Consider the following 21,354-nt stretch of genomic DNA (forward strand, 5'->3'; position numbering starts at 1 on the left):
CTAGAGAGACAGAGGGAGGGCAGAGAGAGAGGTCTTCCATCCGGTGGGTCACTCCCCAAATGGCCCAACAGCCAGGACTGGGCCAGGCTGAAGCCAGGAGCTCCATCCAGGTCTCCCAAACGGGTACAGGGACCCGAGCATTTGGGCCATTCTCCACTGCTTTCCCAGGCACATCAGCAGGGAGCTGGATTGGAAGTGGAGCAGTCGGGACTCGAACTGGCACCCATAGGGATGCTGGCGCCACAGGTGAACCGTGCTTTGCCAAGGCTTAATGCATGAAGTGAAACTCCCAGGTCCTTGGAGGGAGACAGGCGAAATGCTGTGGCTTCTCAGTGAGCACTTGCTGAGGTCGGGCTGCATGGCCAGGGCCGGGTCATTCTGTCCTCCGCGTCAGTCACCATAGGGCCCCCAGGAACAGCCTAAGGCCCCGCCCCCACGCCCAGGGGGAAGGGAGATGGGGTGAGTAGCTGGCCTGCCAAGAGTGCTTGAGCCACGGTGGCCGGGGGCAGGCTGGCGGCTGAGGGACAGAGGGCATGGCCAGCACCACGGACTGCACTCCCAGGGCAGAAAGGGCATGTCCACACAGGGCTGGGAGGGGCCCAGGCCTCGGGAGCTCACTGCCAGGTAGGCACTGGGTGCTTCGGTCCCCCGGGGAGGGAACCAGTAGATGGCAGATCTCTCTCTCTCACTCTCTCCCTCCCTCTCTCTCTCCCTCCCTCTCTCTCTCACTCTCTCCTTTCTGCCTTTCAGATCAATAAATTTTAAGCAAAGTTGGCCGGCGCCGTGGCTCAATAGGCTAATCCTCCACCTTGCGGCATCGGCACACCAGGTTCTAGTCCCGGTCAGGGCGCCGGATTCTGTCCCGGTTGCCCCTCTTCCAGGCCAGCTCTCTGCTGTGGCCAGGGAGTGCAGTGGAGGATGGCCCAAGTGCTTGGGCCCTGCACCCCATGGGAGACCGGGAGAAGCACCTGGCTCCTGCCTTCGGATCAGCGTGGTGCGCCGGCCGCAGTGCGCCAGCTGTGGCGGCGGCCATTGGAGGGTGAACCAATGGCAAAAGGAAGACCTTTCTCTCTGTCTCTCTCTCTCACTGTCCGTTCTGTCTGTAAAAAAAAAAAAAAAAAAAAAAAAAAAAAAAAAAAAAAAAAATTAAGCAAAGTTAAAGCAAGTTGGAACAGAGCAAACTGGCTTGCCAACAACTGTACACTTTGCCGTACGACACACCTGCTAGCCCCTCACGTATGAATTAAACCTAAAGTGTCAACAAAAGGCCCTCACCTTTTATTTTACAAAAACGAACTCCTAAACGCTGGTTGACTTTAGATTTGCAGAGAAGTTGCAAAGCCACGGCAGAATTTCCTTTATTCCGGCGGGAACACTTCCCGCGGGCGGAGCTGGGCACCCACGTGGCTTACGTCACTAGCAGCAGGCTCCGGGCCGGGTCTGGATTCGCCCACTTTCCCACCAATGTCCTTTCTGTTCCAGGATCCCGTCCGGACATCACAGCGCATTCCTGACTCCATCAAGAGCTTTTTCTTGCTGCTGGAGGAGGAACTCCTGGGGCCATTTCTGTCCCTGACACCCACAGAGGCAGAATGGGACGCAAGCCCTTGGGGTGCACCCCGGAGCCCCCAGGCTCGCTGCCAGCGACAGGCGTGGAGACCGCGTCCCCAGCGTGCTCAGGCAGTTTGGTTTCCACTGTGCTGGAGCCCAGGCATGAATGTGGCGCCGTGTGGAGAGAGGGAGATGGGGAAAGAGCGCAAGGGGTTAAGTCCCCACCACCTCTGCGCCCACCTGTGCCCCTGCACAGCTCCATAAGGACCCAGCGGCTCCTGAGCTAGTGCCCGCCGGGAAGCCAGTACCTGCCACCACGGCCCCCAGCTCCCCGGCTCCCGGGACCCCACCACTGCCTGCCCTGCTCCCTGGCAGCTCCCCTGAGCTGCAGCCTCCGCCTCTTGCTGGGTTCCCCAGTGTGGCCCTGCCCCGGCCGAGACCCGCCCCCAGGGGTCTCCAGCCGGGCCTTCCAGGGCGCCCCCGAGGCTCCAGGCTCTACTGTGGGATTTCAGGACAGGAGCCTGCCCCTCCCAAACTTCCCCTCGGGACGTGGAGTGCTTGCTCCTCCCCCGGCCGCGCGTCCACCGGCACCGCTGACCCCCAGGCCGGTGTGAGCCCCGCGCCGCGGGCCTTAAACGACTCCACGGGCACCCACCCCCGCCCCAAAGCGCAGACGACCTCCGGAGCGGCGCCGCCTCCGGGTGCAGGCGACAGCTCTGCGAGCGCGGGGCCTCTCGGGCCGGGACAGGGGTCCAGCGCAGGGCGCGCCGGCTCCATGCAGCGGCCCGGAAGCCCCGGGCGGGCGTTGCAAAGGGCGGCGGGAAGGGCCCCAGAGAATAACAGCTGGGGGCGTGGCGGGCCTGCTCTGGGGGCGGGGTGGTGGGCGGGGCCGTCCCCTGGGGGCGGGGCCCTGAATTTCAGGCCTCCCTCGACCTAGCCCGGGTAGAGCGGCTGCGGATCGCAGGACCGGAACGATGGGTGAAAACGCCCCGCCCTGGCCCCTTAGGCTGGAGTTGGACGGGGGTGGGAGAGCCACGAGCACTAACCCCCTACCCCCGACCTGGGGCCGCGGAAGAGGGTGCGGGTGGAGGGTGGAGCTCCGGCGCGAGCAGAACCCGCAGGCCAGAGCGGGAGGGAGGCCCCAGGACGCGACTGTGCGCCGCCTCTCAGGGTCCCGGGAGCCCCCGAGTTACGGGAAAGCGCGCGTGGGGGCCTGGGGTGCCGTGGCGAAGGCTGCCCGACCAGGGCAGGCCAGCGGCAGGTGGTGCCGGGAGCTCACCGCTGGGGGCCCTGCGTGCAGCCATGCGCTGGCCCCTCCTGGGCCCCCGCTCAAACGCAGCGACCCTGCGAGCCCCCACCCCCGGCTGTGCCCTGGCTTTCTCTGCCCCTCAGCCTCTGCACAGTGGGGGCTCGGGCTGTGCTGAGTGACCGCGAATGACTGCTCTGCCCAGGGCTGCTCTCCGAGCTGAAGCTGGCGGTGCCCTGGGGCCACATCGCCGCCAAAGCCTGGGGCTCGGCGCAGGGCCCCCCGGTTCTCTGCCTGCACGGCTGGCTGGACAATGCCAACTCCTTCGACCGACTCATCCCCCTGCTCCCTCAAGGTGGGGCTGGGGGCCGAGGGGAAGCCTGGGGGAACGGGGTGGGGAGCAGGGCTGCAGGGGACACATGGCCGACCTGCCCGCCTTCTCCCGCCCTGTCTCAGACTTTCACTACGTTGCCATGGATTTCGGGGGTCACGGGCTCTCGTCCCATTACAGCCCAGGTCTCCCCTATTACCACCAAAACTTTGTGAGTGAGATTCGCAGGGTCGCAGCAGGTGAGTCCCAGCCCTGGTGGTCTGTGCCGACCCCGAGGTGGCTTTGGGAAGCTGGCAGGGGACTGTGGAGGAGAGCCTGCCTCCTCCCGTGGGCTCACCCCTGCAGGAGAGCTGCCCCCGCAGGCTGGCCTCCTGGGAGCCCCGGGCTGCAGGGGAGAGCGCCGGTGAAGCCGGGCCCCTCCCAGGTTCTGGCTCTGTGTGTTTGCAGCCTTGAAATGGAATCGGTTCTCCCTCATGGGCCACAGCTTTGGTGAGTGCACTTTAGCCAGGATGTGCCTGGTCTCCGGTGGTGGGGGAAGGAGAGGTTGACCTCTGGGCCCGGCCCCTGGAGACAGGTGACTTGAGAGGCAGCCGTCTGCCGACCCCATCAGGGAAGTGTGGCCTTTTGAGCCATCAGCTTCAGCAGAGAGGCCGCTGAGGCCCGGGGAGGGGCTTGAGTGTGAGATTCGGGGGCCCCCGCCAGGGTGGGGCAGCCCTGGGAGGGAGCCTGGGGGAGGATGTTGGGGGCTGGGTGCGGGGGGGGCTTGCAGCCAACGGCTCCCTTGTCCCCAGGCGGCACTGTGGGCGGCATGGTGAGTAGATGGCTTTGCCAGGGCCGCCTGGGGGCTCCTGGGAGGGGGCGAGCAGGAGGAGGAAGCAGAAGTTACGGGACGGGAGGGGCCTCGGTCGTGGTTACTGCCGGCGCCAGCCTCTGTTCTGCAGTCACGTCCTCAAGGCCACCGCGCGGACTAAAGATGGAGTTCAGGTCTCCACAGGGGCCCTGGCAGCCGCCACCGGGCCTGGAGCTCCGCTGTGTGCGCTCCCCGGGGGGCAGTGGGGGCAGGGTCCCGGCCTGAGAGGGAACGCGGAGTCCCGGGAAGGGCCCGAGTCTACGCCGGAGCCCCGGGAAGGGCCGGAGTCTACACCGGCGTCCCGGCGTCCCAGTGTCCCGGCGTCCTGGCGTCCCAGGAAGAGCCGGAGTCTCTCCTGCCTCCCTTCCCTGCAGTTCTCCTGCATCTTCCCGGAGATGGTGGACAAACTCATCTTGCTGGACGCCTCGCCGTTCGCCCTGGACTCTAACGTAAGCACGTGGCTCTCTGCGCGCTCGCAGGGCAAGCCCCACCCCTGGCGCCCTCCGCCCGGCTCCTCTGGTGGACACTCGGGAGGCATGGGAGGGGGCTCCTGTGGAGGACCTGCTGCTTCTGGTCCAGGAGTGGTCAGGGAGGCAGGTGCAGGGGACCCCTCCTTCATGAGGGCTAGGAGCTGCAGAACAGCAGGTGGGCCGGGAGGAGCCGTGGGGGGGGGGGGTGCAGCCTGGCCGCTCCTCGCACTCACGCCCCGCACTCACGCTCGGTGCAGCGCCTTTGTGCCCTGCACAGCCACCCACAGCAGCCTTGTGTGCCCCTGGTGGGATGAGCACTGACCACCACCCTGCTCTCCGTGACCACAGCCAGCCTGGCCCCTGCATCGGGTCCTGGCTGTGCACTTCGCCTGCTGTGTGACCCTAGGCCAGTCGCTTTGCCTCTCTGGGCCTCGAAAGGGAGGTTGGATCCAGGACCTTGGGGCCCCCTCCAGTGGCTCTGACTGGGCCGACCTGTCCCCGAGGGCTGAGCCTCTCGCTGACACAGCTTTTGTGTGTCAGCTTCAGTTTGCTCGATTCTGTACGGGCCAGAATCCTCTGCCTTTGTATCGCCGCTGCCTCCATCCCAGCACGGCAACCGGGAGTCAGTGGGTCACAGGGCCGGGCGTGAGGCACAAGGCAGCGGGGGGAGGGGGGCGCAGCCCCAGAGCTGCACCTGCTCTGCCCTTGGGAATGACAGCGCGAGTTGGACCAGGCGAAATTGCCGGCCCTTGACGGCTGGCGACTGTGGACCCTGGCATCGCCCCTTGGCACGGCCCGTCACTCTCGACTGATCTGTTCCTCTCCAGCCTCCGACCGCCCCCAGCCACGGGCAGGGCTGCACTGGCCGTGGTGGAGACGGGACTGGCTCAGCATCACGGGGGCTGAGCCAGTGCCCTCCCCTCCCACACCCGGGTGGGCAGCCCAAAGGGGCCGAGTGCCCGGCGTGGGGTGGGGCTCCGTCTGCAGCCACGGCCGAATCCGTAGGAGCTGGAGCACCTGCTGACCTACAGGCGGAGAGCCATCGAGCACACCCTGCAGGTGGAGGCCTCCCAGAAGCCCTCGCGCGTGGTCAGCCCCGCAGAGATGCTGCAGGGGTGGGTACAGGCCGCGGGCAGGAGCCCCCTGGAGACCCCTCCCCTACTCAGCCCCCCCCAACCCGTTTCTCTCTATGGTCGCCCTGAGCACCTGGCTCGCTGGGCGGCCGTCAGAGGCTCCGCCTGCCCTTCCTTCTGCCTTCACTCCGACCCCCGTCCACTCCCGGCCCTTCCTCACCTCCAACCTACTCCCCACCAGGAGCTTCGGCGGCCGGCATTCCCCAGGGAGCCCGAGCCCCCCACTTGTGGCCCCGGCTCCTTCCCACCCCCACCCCTGTCTCCCCAGGTTCCTGAAGAATAACAGCCACGTGGGTGAGGAGTGCGGGGAGCTCCTGCTGCAGCGGGGAGCCACGCGGGTGGCCGCAGGTAGGCACGCCCGGCTCGCTGCCCCTCCGCTTACTGACGGTGATTCTGCGGCCTTGCCCGGGGCCAGGCACGATGACGTCACCCAGCCTCCCGGCCCACTGAGAGCAGGAGGAAGTGAGGCAGCCCTGCAAACCACACAGCTGCCACGGGCCCGGGAGCCACGCTCCGGGGCTAGACCCCGGGGCCCGCTCTGCTGGGCCGGGGCCGCGGGACTCTGCAGGGTGGGGGGGCGGGGGTCCCTGGGCGCCAGGCCCGAGGTTTCCCACACTCCGTTTGCAGGAAACTTTTCCCAAGCGGGCACAGGAGATTGACAGCCCACACCTGTCTCTGAGGGGCCAGGGCCGCCTGTCCCACCACGCCGGGGGTGCCGTCCACAAACGCCCCTCGTGGAAACGGCGCCCCTGGAGTTGAGCAGGGAGGAAGCCGGTGAAGTGCGTGGGTTCTCGGAGGAGACGGGGATAAGCAGGTGGACGGGGCGCGCGTTTCCTCCGTGTAAAGGCGGAAGCGTTCGGGGGCGACTCGTGGGCTCGGGGAGGCTCCAGAGGGTGATCCGGGAGTGGCCACCAGGCCCCGACTTTGGAGCCTGACCCTGCTGGCCCGGGCAGCCTTGAGGAAGTCTTGCTTTGTCGACAGACTCGGTCCCCCGGATATGGAAAGATCTTGGGAGTTTTGCCCTCAGAGGTTGGTGAGATGGAGTGAGGCAGTGAACGTGCCCTCAGTTCTAAAGTTCCAGTGAGGCACAGGTCAAAATCCCAGGTGCCCATGGGGGCTGGGCAAGTCGCAGAACTAACCCTGCTGGCTAGGAGTGCGGCAATAGGGCACGGCGGGGACTGGAGCCAGCACTCCCTGGCAGGGCAGGCCATCAGGAGGGGATTCAGGTTTAGGGGGGCTAGAATGTCCAGTTGTTCAAGAGAAACCCATCTGGAGATGAAGGCTGAGGTCCTTGGGCCCAGGCCTCCCCGAGGCGCCCCGCCTACAGGGGCCGCAGGTGTGAAAGTGGGCTAATCCGGAATGAATGAGACTCCCTCCCAGACACCGTGGAATCCGATTAGGCCCAGGGTCGCAGGAAATGGTGAAGCAGATGCTGACCAGCCCAGGGGGAGCTGGGGACGAGCTGAGCCCCCAGTGCAGGAGCAGCCAGCAGGTGGCTGGAGCGCAGGGCGGGACCTCCCCCGTGGCAACAGTAGCCCTTGGACCCAGAGTTAGCATTTAAAGGACCAGCTCAGAACCTGTCAGTGCAGGAAGCAGGGGTTCCAGGCTCCTCCCAAATCCTCCCCCGCCCTGGGCTCGCCTCCCCTCCCTGTCCATCCGCCTGCCTGACCCCTCCAGAATCTGCACGGGCCGGGGCTGCCCTCACAAAGCTGACCCAGAGGCCTGAAAGCCCCGCATCACCTCCGGGCAGAGAGCGAAGCCGGGGAGCAGAGCGGGAGAGGGCAGTGCCCTTGGCGCTTCTGAGTGGACCCGTCCCGTGGTCGGGGGTGGGGTTACTCTTGAGCAGAGTCACATGAGCAGGCGAGGGGCTGGTCACGCGGCTTCTCCTCCACACAAGGGGGCCGCCAGGGAGGATTGAGGCCAGAGCTCACTAGGTTAAGGTGGTCTGGAAGGCCTTGGGGGTGGTGGGAGCGGGGGGCGGCCGTGGCTGTCCCCAGGTCAGGGTGCTCCAAAAGCGGCCAGAAGCCCCCTCTCCCCACCCCCCTAAGCATTTTGGGTTGCAAACATGGGAGGCAGCTCCACCAACAATTAACAGTACGCTGATCATCTCCCAGTTCCGCAGTCGCTAATTAGAGAGGAAAACCTAATAATTAGAGAAAATAGCTTCCCTTAATGTTTCCATAATTGGTTTCTTTCTCAGAGAGCCGCATCTACATTCACTCCCTGGCTTTCCAGGGGGGAGGCCCGATGCCCCCTTCCCGTCCCCCACCTCCTCGAACGTCCCCCGGCACTGGGCTCCCAAGGGGCTGGGCAGGCAGGGGCACGTGCCGGCTTCGCTGTCGGGCTTGGGTTTTTAATTGAATATGACCTTTCTGAGCAGGTGCAATGTAGTGCGGCTTAAAAACCCCGGGAACTGGGGCCCGGCACTGTGGCCTAACAGGTTGAGCTACTGCCTGCAGCGCTGGCATCCAGCTTGGGCACTGGTTCGAGCCCTGGCTGCTCCACTTCCAGTCCAGCTCCCTGCTAATGCAACTGCAAAAGCAGCAGAGGACGGCTCAGTGCTTGGGGCCCTGCACCCAGGCGGGAGACCCGGATGATGCTCTCTGGCTTCTGGCTTCAGCCTGGGCCGTTTGGGGAGTGAACCAGCAGATGGAAACTCTCCTTCTCTCTCTAACTCTGCCTTTCAAATAAATAAATAAAACTTTTGAACAACAATCACAGCAATAGACGAAGATCCATACACCCTTTCTTCCCCTGCCCCGGTTAACCCCCTTTTCAGTGTCTCCACACTTTTCTAGGGTTTTCTCAGGCAACCAGAGTGAACGCAGATCCACGCCTATCCCCTGGTCTGCAGCCTCGGCCTTCTTCTTCTTCTTCTTTAAAATTTATTTGCTTAGTTATTTGAAAGGCAGAATAACGGAGACAGAAATCAATCTTCCCTCTGCTGGCTCACTCCCCAAATGCCCGCAACAGCCAGGGCTGGGCCAGGACCCTGGGACGCCCTCTGGGTCTCCCACGTGGGCGGCAGGGTCCCCAGTGCTTGGACCATCCTGTTCCTCCCAGGTGCATTAGCAGGAAGCCGGATCCGAAGCAGGGTGGTGAGGATCGAACTCGCCTCCTGGTGTGGGACGTGGGGGTCCCAGTGTCACCATGCCCACCCAACCTCCACACGTCTTGTGCTTGCCAGCTGGTCCTGGAGACAGGTGCACGGACAACGGCCCACAGACGTCCCAGCCAACTTAGGCAGCCCTCCGTGGAGGATGCTGGCCGTGTCCAGTGTGTCCCAGGCAGTGCCACACTGCCCGGCCTTGTCTCCGGGCTTTGTGGGTGTGTGCACGACCCCCGCCTGAGGCCCCCTTTGTCCCTTGGCTGGGGCTGGGGCTCTGACGGCACTGCCTGGTGCCCTTCAGGGCTGTCCTTTGGCTGCCCTGCCCGTGCTGGGCGAGAGGCCTGTGTCGCTGGCTGTCACAGCGTTGGAATTCGGCAGACTTGCTGAGGGAGGGGTTGGAGTTCTGTCAGCTGTCGGTGTTGAGTTTCCTGAGACCTGGCGTCCTGGCCGCTCGCCGTCTCACGGGCCGCCCCACGGTCTCCGGCAGCCCTCATGCACGGGACCGCACTGTGGACGCCTACGCCTTTGCTTTCTTTTTGTCTCTTTCTGTGGCTTCTGGATTCTGAGTCGGGGTTAAAAGCCGGTGTTTGGTTCGAACCTATTTGGGGTTTAGTATTGGCATTACATTTTTTTTAAAGATTTATTTATTCATTTGAAAGGCAAATTTACAGAGAGGCAGAGAGAGAGAGAGAGAGAGAGATCTTCCATCCTGTTTTACTGGATGGTTTACTCTCCAATTGGCTGCAATGGCTGGAGCTGCGCCGATCCAAAGCCAGGAGCCAGGAGCTTCTTCCAGGTCTCCCACATGGGTGCAGGGGCCCAAGGACTTGGGCCATCCTCTACTGCTTTCCCAGGCCACAGCAGAGAGCTGGATCAGAAGTGGAGCAGCTGGGACTCAAACCGGCGCCCGTATGGGATGCTCGCACTTCAGGCGGCAGCTTTACCCACTATACCACCGCGCGGGCCCCTTAAGTAACTTTTTTAAAACAGCAGTGGCATTAGTAAGAGCAGTGACATCCACATACCTGTCACCAACTCAGAGCAGAACGGTGCCATTCCTTTAACCCAGGGGCACCGCTGGTCACCTGCTGTGGGCGGGCCCTGGGGACGCAGCTATGGGTGACCCCAGGCTCTCTGCACCCATGGAGACTGCGCCGTAGCAGGGCAGAGAAGCAGTGGCTACGTAAGCGCCGGCGCGGGCTAGAGCAATGATGTTGTAGAGAAAATGATTTGGGGTGGCTGCAGGGGCCCGGGGGAGGCGTTTGCAGTCTTGTTTATTTTAGGAAGGCAGAATTAGAGAGGGTCAGACAGCACCGGATCAAGATCTTCCACCCGCTGGTTCAGTCCTCAAATGGCCGCAACGACTGGGGCTGGGCCAGGCCAAAGCCGAGGGCTCGGAACTCCACCGTGGGTGCAGGGGCCCAAGCACTCAGGCCAAGCCCCGCCACTTTCCCAGGCGCGTCAGCAGGGAGCTGGATCGGAAGTGGAGCAGCTGGGACTCAGCGCTGGCTCCGTGTTTGCGACTTTAAACAGGAGGCTGAGAGCCTGGCTGTGAAGGTGGCGTGTGAGCAGAGACTTGGACAGGCAGAAGCACCTGGCCTCCACCTCCTCCCAGGCCTGCAGGAGGGGTCCCCTGCCCTGCCTCCCAGCTCTCGCACCAGCCATCGCCCGCAGCCCAGCCGTTTCTCCAGGGCGCCAGGGCACCGCCGCACTGCACGGTTCCCGGCCGGCAGGGTTGGGCGGGGGCGCCATGGGCAGCCGTCTGATTTTTCTTTCTTCGCCCAGCTCCTCTCCAATTGATGACTCAACTCTTAGTCATTCTCCACTTTCTGGGGTCCAAAGGCCCAAGTGAACCTTGTGCGTGTCTCAGAGGCCAGGGCGCCCAGTGCCAGCCACACTCCGTGTCCCCACCCCTTTAGGGTGGCCAGGGCTTGGGGAGGGGCTGCCCGTCAGGCTGTGCTCCGCGGAATCCCGGGACGGCGGCAGGAGCAGGAGCGGGGCTCGGCGCCCCCTCCCGGGCAGATGAGCCCCAGCGGAAGGCCCCGCGGGCCCCCAGGGGGAGTCCCCTCACTGAGGACCCCATCTCTGTGACTCCACCTGCAGGGCTGGTGCTGAACAGAGACCGGAGGATCGCCCGGGTGAGTGCCGCCGCCGCGTCCCCTCGCTCCGTCTGCTGGCCTCTTGTTTCCAGTTCTAGAATTCTCTAGGTAACGCTACACGCAGCTGTCAGGTACCCCCTTAGCCCTGTGACACTGAGTACATGCGGGGTGCTGTCCCCGTGACCCCCCGCGCGCAAGGTGCTAACAGCCGGCTGCACGGGAGCCCAGCGTCTCTTCATCTGTTCTTCTGCGCACACACCCTTGCCGGCGCCAACCAGGCTGCTGTGGGCGTGGAGGACAAGCGTCTGCTCCCGCGCCCGCACTCGGTCCCGTGGGGTCTACACCTGCCACGTGAACTGCTGGGCCACGCGGTCATTCCACGTGTGGTTCCCATCAGCAGCACACGAGGGTTCCGAGTTCTCACAGCCCCAGCAGCACCTGCTGCCTTCTGTATTTTCAGCTCTGTGTATTTGAAAGGCGGGGGGGGGGGGGAGATCCTCCACCCGCCGGCTCCCTTCCTCAGTGGCTGCGGCGGTCAGAGCTGGGTCGAGCCAGGGCCAGGACTCAGGCACTCCACCCCGGTCTCCCACAGGGTGGCGGGGGCCGTCTTCTGCTGCTTCCCCGGCGCGTCAGCAGGCACTGGATCAGAGGCCGAGCGGCCAGGACTGGAGCCTGCGCTCTCACAGCTGTGCCACATCGCCGGCCCCGCCCATGCCTCACTCTGCATCGTGTTTGCGTGCTGTTGAGCTGTAGGGGCTGTGTGTGTGTTCTGAACACCAACCCCTTATTTGAGGCACCACCTCAAGTTGTTCAGTGTCACTTCCTTGATAGCATCTGTTGATACACAAGGTTCTTATTCTTTATTTGAGAGGAGGGACAGAGACAGAGCTGCCACCTGCTGGTTCACGCCCTCAATGCCCACAACAGCCAGGGCCGGGCCGGGCCGGGCCGGGCCGAGTCAGGAGCCCAGCACTCAGCCCAGGCCTCCCCCGGTGTCAGGGACCCAGGTACCGGGCCGGCACCGCTGCCCCCCAGGTCTGCATCGGCAGGAAGCTGGAGCCAGAGGCCGAGCTGGGAACCAGACCCAGATGTTGGACGTGGGACGCAGGTCCCTCACTGCTAAGCTAAATCCGAGTTAATTCCTGTTTATCTGTTTTCCCCCTTTGTTGCCGTGTCTGTCATCACCAGACCCAGCGTCATGAAGACTCTCCCGTTTTCTCCACGGGGTTCTGCAGTTTGGGCGATGAGGTTCAGGTCTTGGGTCCATGTGGACCAGTTTCCCACCCATCTCCCAGGCCAGTTTTCCTGATGCTTCAAAGAGCAACATGTCCACAGTTGAATTTATTTTTTAGAAAATTGTTCAGTTGAAAGGTAAAGTTACAGAGAGCGAGCGAGCGAGCGAGAGCTTCCATCTGCTGGTTCACTCCCCAAATGGACACAGCAGTCAGGGCTGGGCCAGGCTGAAGCCGGGAGCCTGCAACTCCATCCGGGTCTCCCACATGGGTGCAAGGGCCCAAGGACTTGGGCCATCTTCCACTGCTTTTCCCAGGCCGTAGCAGAGAGCTGGACCCAAAGTGGAGCAGGGGCTGGCCCTGTGGTGTAGCCGGTAAAGCTGCCTCCTGTGACACCAGCATCCCATATGGATGCAGTCCCGGCTGCTCCACTTCCCATCCAGCTCCCTGCTGTGGCCTGGGAAAACACTGGAGATGGCCCAAGTCCTTGGGCCCCTTCACCCATATGGGAGACCTGGATGAAGCTCCTGGCTTCTGCCTGGCCCAGCCCTGGCTTTTGTCAGCATTTGGGGAGAGAACCTGCAGATGGACACTGTCATTCCTTCAAATGATATTTTCTAAGTAAAACTATGTGCAACCAACGACAGTATTTCCTAATTTAACTCAAAGCATCCAAAACAGTATTTCCAGAGGTAACTCACCTTCACCCTAAGGCTGACGACAACAATCCAGTGTGTCCAGTGTTTCTCATACCCAGCTGTCTGTCGCCACGTGTGGCTAGTGGTCACCACGTGGGACAGCACAGACTTAGACACATCAAAACAGCAGTTAGGGGGCTGGTGCTGTGATGTGGTGTACTAAGTTTCCGCCTGCTGCGCTGGCATCCCAGATGGCCCCCAGTTCGAGTCCCGGCTGCTCCACTTCCAATCCAGCTCTCTGCTGTGGCCTGGGAAAGCAGTGGAAGATGTTCCAAGTCCCTGGGCCCCTGCACCCCATGGGAGACCTGGAAGAAGCTCCTGGCTTCAGATTGGCTCAGCATTGGCTATTTGGGGAGTGAAGACCTTTCTCTCTGTCTCTCCCTGACTATAACTCGGCCTCTCAAATAAATACACCTTAAAAAGAAAAAAAAAGGCAGTAGGGCAGAGCAGTCAGGGCTGTGGTGGGGGCCTACAGAGGCCCCAGGAAGTCCAGGGCCCCCAGCTACCTGGGCCCCAGGAAAGGGGGCGTGGAGGAGCCACGCTCAGTCCTAGAATCTAGGACGGACAGCCTAGGTCCCTTCTCAGCCTGGGATAGTGTCAGGCTGCCATGAGCCCAGGCCTGCAGCCAGGCAGGGGGCGCCACTGCTCCCCAGAGTTAGGGCCTCTGAGGAGGAGGAGGGGAGGTGGGGCCCACGGGGTGCACGGGGCCTGGCAGCAAGGGTTCACCGTGGTTCTGTGCCTGCAGCCGGAGCACAGCTTCGAATTCATCAGCAGGGAGCTGTTTGCGCACGGCATCCGGAGGCTGCAGGCCCGCGTCCTGCTCATCAAGTGAGCCTGTCCTGGCCGCTGGCAACGCGGAGCCATCGGTGACCGGGGGGGGGGGGGGGGGGGGGTTCCCAGTTCCGGTGCGAGTCCTGCCGCTGCCCCTACCCTGCAGAGGCCCAGGGCAGTAAGACCTGGGCGGAGGGGTGGCCCAGGCCCGGCCTCGTCTCACCGGCGAGCTGACCCCTGACCCCGGCTTCCAGAGCCCTGCAAGGGTACTGCAACGTGAGGAGAGAGAACGACGCCGACAGGGAGCCGCTGCTCTTCATGCTGGCCACGCTGCGGTCCACCCTCACAGAGGTGAGCGGGGCCCAGGCGGCCGCTCTGCCCCCCAGGCTGGCGGGCCTCACTGCTCCCTGGCCGCCGCCCCTGGCTACCCAGGGTCCCCAGTAATCAGAGGTCAGAAAACGAACCTGTTGGCAGTACCTTGCCGATTTACTGTCGTCCACATGCCTCAGGCCAGGCGTGACGCGGGACGGCAGCCCCCATCACCCTCCACTGCCTGGTGGCACACGGCCAGGTGCGCTGGCTGCAAAGCTGGTGCCGGTCCTGGGAGCTTCCACAGGCAGAGCCGGGGCGGGGCCTCCGTGCCCCCAGCAGGGGCAGGTGGGAGGCTGCTCTGCCTCCACTCAGGACCCCCTCCCCAGACCCCGCCCCGCCATGCCTCGTGATGCACGTGGCCCTGATGCCCGTGTGGTCCGAGACCCCTGGGTGCTGCCTGGGGCCCCAGGCCGGCTGCTCCTGCTCTCGGGTGGGCAGGGCCATACCTCACCACGCACCCCTGGCTTCCACAGCGGTTCCAGTTCGTGGAAGTCCCAGGCAACCACTACGTGCACATGAACGAGCCCCACCACGTGGCCGGTGTCATCAGCGCCTTCTTACAGAGCTCGGGACCCCAGCCCGGCTGCAGCTGAGACAGCTCACCCCACCCCCGCTCCAAGGTCCCGGCCCCCAGGAGGCCAGGCCAGCTCTGACTCTCACGGGGGGACTGGACTCCGGGCACCGGCAGCAGAGGTGGAGGCCAGGACGGGCACTCCTGGGCCTGCAGCCCCAGGGCCCTGTACCCTCTCCCCTCGGCCCAGCAGAACGGGAATAAACTGTCCTGGAGTTCTCACTGCCCTTTTCCACAGAGGGAGGGGGCACGGAGCACGTGGAGGGTGGGGCTGGGTGCAGGCCCAGGGCGAGCTGTCCTCAGGCGGGGGTCCCGGCACCCTCTGCCGCAGGCGCAGGCGCAGGCGCAGGCTCAGTAGGGCCGGAACTTGCGCTGGGCCCGCATCAGCTCAATCCGCTGCTTGTCCTCCTCGAACTTCTTGCGCAGCTGTGCGAGATCTGGGGGCGCAGGGGACACAGGCGGGTGAGCGCGCCCCGCGCTGCCCTCCCGGTTCCATGGAGCTGCCCCCCCCCGCCCACGCTGCTCTAGGGGCGTGGTCTGGACCCTGCAGGGACATCCCGGGACGGAAAAGGCCCCAGTGAGCGGATGCGCACGGAAACAAAGGTGCTTGTCCCCTCCGCCGGGTGCACAGGCCCCAGGGTCGCGTCCTCCTAAGCCCCAGCTGTGCCCACCGCGGAGGCCTCTACCCCAGCGCCACCAAGCTCAGATAGGCACTCTGGTCCCCGAGCAGCCCAGGCCACAGGGTAGGCGGGGGTTCAGAGTCCAAGGCACGCAGGCTGAGGGTCTGGAGGGGACGCGTTGGGGTAAAGGGGCGATGGGGACCAGAGGGCCACCGACACGGCCTGGCCCGGACAAGCCCGAGCCTCACAGCCCACAGGAAAAACAGGTGTGTGCACACGGGCAGCTCACGGCTGCACCAGCCCGGCCACTCCACACTGGGCCGCCGGCTCTGCCCCCTCCTCAGACCCCTGCGATTGGGATCCTCACTGGCTGGAGACGGACGGGGCCCGGCCCAGGGGGCCCGGAGGTGGGTGCTACAGCCCAGGTGCTCTGCAGGTGCGAGTGAGCCAGGGCCCGCAGCTGCCTCTGGGGAGCAACAGGAACCCGGGGGTGCTGCCGGGGGGGCAGAGTGCGGGGCCTGGCCAGGCTCCTCCCCAGGACGGGCCGGCCGCTCCCTTACGCTCCATCTTGGCCTCGCGGTGCTGCCAGGCGTAGAAGCTGAGCAGCTCCTTGCGGGCGCGCTTCCGCCTCTCCCTCTCCAGCACGCGCAGGCTGGCCGCCTCTGTCCGCGGGAGCACAGGCCGCCGGCCGCGGCGCGTCACCTTCACCCAGCCCTCCTCGTCGGGGACGCCCTCCTCCTCCTTGGCCTTGGCCTCCTCCTGCGGGGAACGGGGAACAGGACGCTGCTCAGGGCGGGCTCCTGGCGGGCGCCGGGGCCCCCCAGGGCGGTGCTGGGCTCGGGAGGATGGGACACAGGCGTGGCCAGATGCTGCCCAGCCAGGGCCCGGTCCGCAGGGAAGGGAGTGAGCCAGGACAGCAGGCCGCCGCCGCCCCGGAGCCTGGGCCTCACCTCGGCTGTCCTCTGGTCGTACGCCTCCATGAACGTGTCCACCTCCACCCGCAGGGCCTCGGGGTCCAGCACGGAGTCTGTGTAGTCGGCGATCCACTCTGCGGGACACGGGAGGGGCTCACAGGGCGGCTCAGGCCTGACATCCGGCCCGGGGCTGCGGGTGAGGCCTGGCCTGCGCCTCCCGGCCTCCCCTCTCACCTCCCGGCCTCCCCTCTCGGCAGGGGACGCCCCTCCCTCTGAGCCGCCCCCCACCCAGGGCCCAGGGGGGCGCCCTGGCCACAGCGGTACTGACTGCGGATGCCACTGCTCACAGGGTGACTCTCCGTGGAGACCAGCAAGGGGCCCTTCAGGCTCAAGGCAGCCGACACAGCTCTTGGCTTCTGAAACACCACGTAGGCCACCTGGAAGCCCTGGGGAGACAGGTCAGAGTGGGGGCGGAGCCTGCTGCTGGGCCGGGGAGGGGTGCTGGGCTGCTGCCGACCCCCGAGGCCCAGCCCGCGACCCTCAGGGGCAGCTCTACCCCGGTCACCCAGCGTCGGCTGGAAGCGACACCTGCTCCCAGCTCCCCCCACAGAAGGGGCACCCAGGGGCCCTCCTCCCACCTTACAACAGGGACACAGTGAAAGGCCGGCTCCCCCTGGGCCAGGGAGGGCCCAGGAGCCAGGCCCGGAGTGATGGAGAGACCACGTGCGCCCATCAGGCCAGACTCCACTATGCAGGGACAAGTACAGCCTTGGGGGAGCCAGGGATGAGGCCCAGGCCTGGGGAGGAATCTGCTGGCAGGGAGCTCGGGGTGGCCCCGCAGGGCCGCAAGCAGACAGACCCTGAGCTCCAACACGGGCAATGAGAAAGCCGGCAGGAAGTGCAGGCACGTGGCCGACGTGGGCACAAACGGGAGGCCCCCTGCCTCCCCTGCCCCCTCACACGCTGGGGACACCACTCGGCCCGCCCCAGAAGCCGGTGCTGGGAGGCTTACGGGAACAGGCTTGGGGTGGAAGAACTTGGACGTGGGCTCCTCGGGGCTCTCGGCGAGGTCAGGCTTCGCCTGCAACCGCACGGACTGCACGAGGCCGCAGGGGCACAGGAGGCGTCCCAGGCATTCCTGCCGCGGGACAGATCAGAGTGAGCTGCGTCCCATCAGCCCGCCCCCAGGCAGCACAGCCAGGGGCCGGCGGCGCCCGGGGCTGGGAGCCATGCCTGCCTGCCCTGGAGAGCCGGGGCCCTGCATCATTCCCCCACCACCCCCCACACAAATGTTCTCGGGGCGAGCACTGTGCCACAGCAGGTCAAGGCTCCCAGCTCAATCCAGCTCCCTGCTGTGGCCTGGGAAAGCAGCGGAAGACGACCCAGGTGCTTGGGGCCTGCACCCACGTGGAGACCGGGAAGAAGCTCCTGGCTCTCGGCTTTGGCCTGGCCTACCTTCAGCCTTTGTGGCCATTTGGGAAGTGAACCAGTGGGTGGAAGACATCTGTCTGTCTGTCCCTCTCTCTAATGTTGCATTCCAAATAAATAAATCTTAAAAAACTTAAAAAACAAAAAACACTTTATTTCAAAGGCAGAGACAGGAAGAGGGAGTTCCCACCTGCTGGTTCGCTCCCAATGCCCACGACAGCCATGGCTGGGCCAGGCTGAAGCCAGGAGTCAGGGACTCAACCCGGGTCTCCCACGCGTGGCCGTGGAGCCACCACTGCTGGTTCCAACGGGATGCGTCAGCAGGAAGCTGGAGTGGGCAGCCAGGTGCCCCAACACGGGCGCTGGCACCCCGGCCTGGCATGCCCACCACGCCAGGTGCCCCGCCCCGCCCTCTGACCGCTTCCCTCGTGGACAACGGGAGGCAACGCTCCCGCGCTCCCTCACACCAGACCAGGGGACATCTCTGGTATTAGTCTGGCTCTGTAAGACAGTTCCCCACCGAGCCAGCAGAGATGCGAATCCAGCGCTGGAATCAAGGCCGTGGCTACGGCTGGGGGGCACGCGGGGTCCCCGGGGGCGGGGTCTGAGCCCGCGTGTGTTCGGCCGGGAAGTGCTGTGAGCTGCACGCCTGCCCCCCCCACATGTGCCACCTCAATCGGGGTAACATGACACCTCTCTGCTTAGCCTTTCTTCCACTTTTTTTTTTTTTTTTTTTTTTTTCCGCTATGGTTTACTATTTATTTGAGAAGCAGAGTTACTGAGGGAGGGATGGAGAGCAGAGAGATCACTGCTTCACTTCCCAAATGGCAGCAACACCAGGGCCGGGCCAGGCTGAAGCCAGCAGCTGCATCCGGGTCTCCCACGTGGGTGCAGGGCCCAGCAGGGACTTGGGCCGTCCTCTGCTGCCTTCCCAGGCCACAGCAGAGAGCTGGGTCAGACGTGGAGCGGCCGGGACTCGAACGGGCACGGATGATACCGGCGCTGCAGACGGCGGCTTCACCCACTGTGCCACAGCGCCACCCCTCCTCCTCTATTTTTTGGGGGTCCTAGAAATCATTTCTTATCTGGAAAGAAACGCTTTTAAAATCCAGCGAACTCCGGTTTCTCTTCTGTAAATTCGCCGACGCCTAGAGGTCAGTGCCTGTGAAGTTATCAGTGTGTCCGGAAGGAGGGCCCGTTACCCTCGTGCAGCTTTTCCCACTTTTGTACGGGCACAAACGCATCACCGTCAACAGGAAAACAACACCGGGGCCACATGGGTTAAGCACTGCCTGTGGTGCCGGCACCCTACATGGACGCTGGTTCAAGTCCCGGGTGCTCCACTTCCCATCCAGCTCTCTGCTGTGGCCTGGGGAACCAGAAGAAGACGACCCCAGTCCCTGGGCACCTGCACCCACACGGGAGACCCGGATGCAGCTCCTGGCTCCTGCCTGGCCCAACCCCAGCACTGCAGCCTTCTGGGGAGTAAACCAGTAGATGGAAGACGCCCCCCCTCTCTGAAAACGCACGATTCACACGGTTCTGGGTTCTACATAAGCTCGGGGCTCCTCACATTTTGAAAACTACCTTCAGGAAGCCCATTCCTGCACCAGACACAGGCGGGCCCCTCAAGACCCTCCCTGGGCTGCTGCCACCTCACCACAGGGGCCCACGTCCCCTCCCAACAGCGGCTCACCTCCGTGCAGTACGGGGGCACGTTGAGGACAAAGAGCGTGCGCTTCTGAGGCCAGGAAGACGGGGCGCCTTCTCGAACCTTGTGTTCTCTCAGGTACAGGTAGTGGGGTGCCTGCTGCTTCTCTGAGAACTTGACCGGAACGGCTGGGAGGGGGAGGGAGACGGGCCGGGGCCCGGTCAGCTCCAGGCTCTCTGAGCCAGGGCCGCTCGGCACGTTGTCCTCACATGATTTCCTCTCTGCAGCCCTTTTCGGTCCCCTCTGGGCACCCATGCTTCACGGAGCCCTCCCCTGGGCCGGCACGGGGACCCTCGACCCCTGTGCCCGACACCAGAATCAGCAACATGGCTCGGAGCCCCGGAGCCTCTGCCCGCCCCCACCTCCTCCCCGACAGCCAGGGCCCCGCACGCCGCCCTCCGGCCTGGCACCCACTCCCAGGTTTCAGCGCAAACCCGCCCTGCTCGGGGGCCTCACCCTCACCCCTGCTCGGCCAGGTCAGACCCCTGCCGTGGCCCATCCTGGGGGGACCTGCTTAACCGCTGGCATTCCCCCGAGGGAGTGCGTGCTCCTTGTTCGAGAAGCACAGAGAGCTCCCATCTGCTGTTCACTCCCGAAACCCCGCAGCGGCTGGGGTCAGGCGGAGCTGAGGCCAGGAGCTGGGAACTCAACCAGGCTGCCCGTGTGAGCAGCAGGGACCCTCGACCCCTGAGCCAGCGCCGCGGCCTCCCTGCACCGGCAGGGTGCTGGGGCCAGGAGCCCACGCACGCCCACGTGGGACACACGTGTTTCGGCAGGCGCCCTTTTATTTATTTAAAGGTTTATTTATTTGAAAGACTTAGAGACAGACAGCTCTTGCACCCCCTGCAAAGGCCAGGGCTGGGTCAGGCCAAAGCCAGGAGCCAGGGCCCCAAGTACTTCGGCCGCCTTCTGCTGTTTTTCCCAGCCCATTAGGAGGGAGCTGCGTCGGAAGTGGAGCGGCAAGGACTCGAACCGGCGCCCCTATGGGATGCGGGCATCTTAACGGCTACGCCACGCCCTGGCCCGGGCCTGTTTTCTGGTTGTCTGGGTGCCCCTCTGGAGCACAGCAGGATACGCTGGATGGAGAAGGCAACGAACACGCGGGCAGGCAGAGACAGAGGTGAGGCCGCAGCTCTGCCGCCGCGGGCCACTGGGCGCCGCCTCCTGGGGGAGACAGCGGGCAGCAGGCGCGCACAGAGCTGTGGGGGGAGGGCACAGCCAGCGCAGGACCCCGAGGGTGGGAGAGCCAGGGCAGAGCACAGAGCACGTGGGCCGGCTGCTCACAAGCCCATACGGTGACTTTAGGGGTGGGTGGTGGGCCCTGGGGCTGGGATAAGCGCGCCCAGGTCTAATTCAGACCCCGGGAGGCGGGGGCGATGGCTCAGTCGTTTGGTTCCCCCACCCCCGTGGGAGACCTGGACTGAATCCCCGGCGTCGGCCCAGCTCAGTCTCAGTCGCTGCCGGCATCTGCGGAGTGAACCGGTGGCTGGAGACACTTTGCCTCTCAAATAAATGCAGATAATTAAAGACACAATAAACCGGACTTCGGCTCTGACACGTGCGTGAACGGACGGCAGGAGACGGACCAGTGAGAGCACAGGGACCGGGGGCGGCTGGGCTAGGAGCGCTAAGCAGGTGACCGGAAGCGAGCCGGGCCCCTGGCCGGCGCGGGGTCGCTCTGGGCGACACGGTGGTCAGAGGTGGGCCCCCGCCAGGGAAGCGTGAACGGGACAGGCTCGCCCGGAAGGGCGCCGCGCGGGTCCCCGGGGCTTCCCGCCCAACCACGCGGCCGCTCCCGGAGGCCCCGGGCCGCCGCCGACCCCGGAGCCACCTCCTCGCGAAGCCCGGCCGCCCCTGCGCCGCGTGCCCCGAAGCCCCTCACCCGAGTAGCCCGGCGGGCTCAGCGTCGCCTCTTCGCCGCCCGGAGCCGCCAGCTTCCTCCTGCGCGCCACCATCTTGCCGGCCGGAAGCGCGGGGGCCGCCGGGAGTTGTAGTTCTGCGCGGGGCAGGGCGCGTTTCCATGACGACGGCGCAGCGCGTCCCGGCCGGTTCCGGTCTGTAGCTCGCTCGCAGCGAAGTCGCGGGCGCCGGCGCGAGCTGGACACTTGAAGCGGGCGGGGCTGGGAGCGGCCCCAGCCTGCGGGATCGGCGGACCCAGGCGGGCACCTCCACCGCGGCTCCGAGCGGCGCGGAGCCTGGCCGCCCTGGGGCAGTCGCAGCGAGGCGGGGGACGTCCTATAGAATCCCA

General features: G+C 64.9%; 2 protein-coding genes across 14 annotated transcripts; one reads left to right on the plus strand and one right to left on the minus strand.

The window, feature by feature from the left end:
* The first annotated feature begins 2,436 nt into the window (after window positions 1-2,436).
* SERHL2 (serine hydrolase like 2) lies at window positions 2,437-14,655 on the plus strand. Of its 11 annotated transcripts, none has more exons than XR_016216353.1 (12): window positions 2,480-2,574; window positions 3,003-3,152; window positions 3,254-3,367; window positions 3,576-3,617; window positions 3,920-3,939; window positions 4,353-4,427; window positions 5,276-5,563; window positions 5,850-5,929; window positions 10,794-10,828; window positions 13,465-13,547; window positions 13,657-13,841; window positions 14,336-14,655. XR_016216353.1 is itself a non-coding variant. In XM_089307676.1 (12 exons), exons 1-12 carry the CDS (start codon window positions 2,526-2,528, stop codon window positions 14,453-14,455), a joined length of 975 nt encoding a protein of 324 aa, XP_089163802.1. In that variant the 5' UTR covers window positions 2,497-2,525; the 3' UTR covers window positions 14,456-14,655. The 11 variants fall into 11 exon arrangements, 8 of the variants coding, with proteins under 8 accessions (XP_069909092.1, XP_089163803.1, XP_089163805.1 ...); XR_016216352.1 differs by having other exon boundaries at window positions 13,745-13,841; XM_089307676.1 differs by having other exon boundaries at window positions 2,497-2,574; window positions 5,454-5,563; window positions 13,745-13,841.
* On the minus strand, window positions 13,958-21,157 carry RRP7A (ribosomal RNA processing 7 homolog A). 3 transcript variants are annotated; one of them, XM_089307672.1, is made up of 8 exons: window positions 20,989-21,081; window positions 20,522-20,573; window positions 19,092-19,234; window positions 16,980-17,105; window positions 16,296-16,413; window positions 16,004-16,101; window positions 15,614-15,812; window positions 13,958-14,870 (listed from the first exon to the last, which is right to left on the minus strand). In XM_089307672.1, the coding sequence occupies exons 2-8, from the start codon at window positions 20,571-20,573 to the stop codon at window positions 14,785-14,787; spliced, it is 822 nt and encodes a 273-aa protein (XP_089163798.1). In that variant the 5' UTR covers window positions 20,989-21,081; the 3' UTR covers window positions 13,958-14,784. The 3 variants fall into 3 exon arrangements, 2 of the variants coding, with proteins under 2 accessions (XP_089163798.1, XP_051690025.2); XR_016216351.1 differs by lacking the exon at window positions 20,522-20,573 and having other exon boundaries at window positions 16,315-16,413; window positions 20,989-21,157; XM_051834065.3 differs by lacking the exon at window positions 20,522-20,573 and having other exon boundaries at window positions 20,989-21,147.
* Between the last annotated feature and the right edge of the window lie 197 nt (window positions 21,158-21,354).

Source organism: Oryctolagus cuniculus, chromosome 11, assembly GCF_051225735.1.
Source record: "Oryctolagus cuniculus isolate XC-2025 breed Fujian yellow rabbit chromosome 11, ASM5122573v1, whole genome shotgun sequence".
NCBI lineage: Eukaryota > Metazoa > Chordata > Mammalia > Lagomorpha > Leporidae > Oryctolagus > Oryctolagus cuniculus.

Bases quoted from the DNA above. Each gene is read 5' to 3' on its own strand.
- RRP7A (XM_051834065.3), bottom strand. From the start codon at position 21,061: ATGGTGGCGCGCAGGAGGAAGCTGGCGGCTCCGGGCGGCGAAGAGGCG. The intron at 16,414-16,979 runs GTAAGCCTCCCA...CTGTCTCCCCAG, and splicing joins TCCACCCCAAGCCTGTTCCC to GGCTTCCAGGTGGCCTACGT. The intron at 16,102-16,295 runs GTCAGTACCGCT...CGTGTCCCGCAG, and splicing joins TGTGAGCAGTGGCATCCGCA to AGTGGATCGCCGACTACACA.
- SERHL2 (XM_089307673.1), top strand. From the start codon at position 2,526: ATGGGTGAAAACGCCCCGCCCTGGCCCCTTAGGCTGGAGTTGGACGGG. The intron at 2,575-3,002 runs GTGGGAGAGCCA...TGCTCTGCCCAG, and splicing joins TAGGCTGGAGTTGGACGGGG to GGCTGCTCTCCGAGCTGAAG. The intron at 13,548-13,744 runs GTGAGCCTGTCC...CCCGGCTTCCAG, and splicing joins GCCCGCGTCCTGCTCATCAA to AGCCCTGCAAGGGTACTGCA.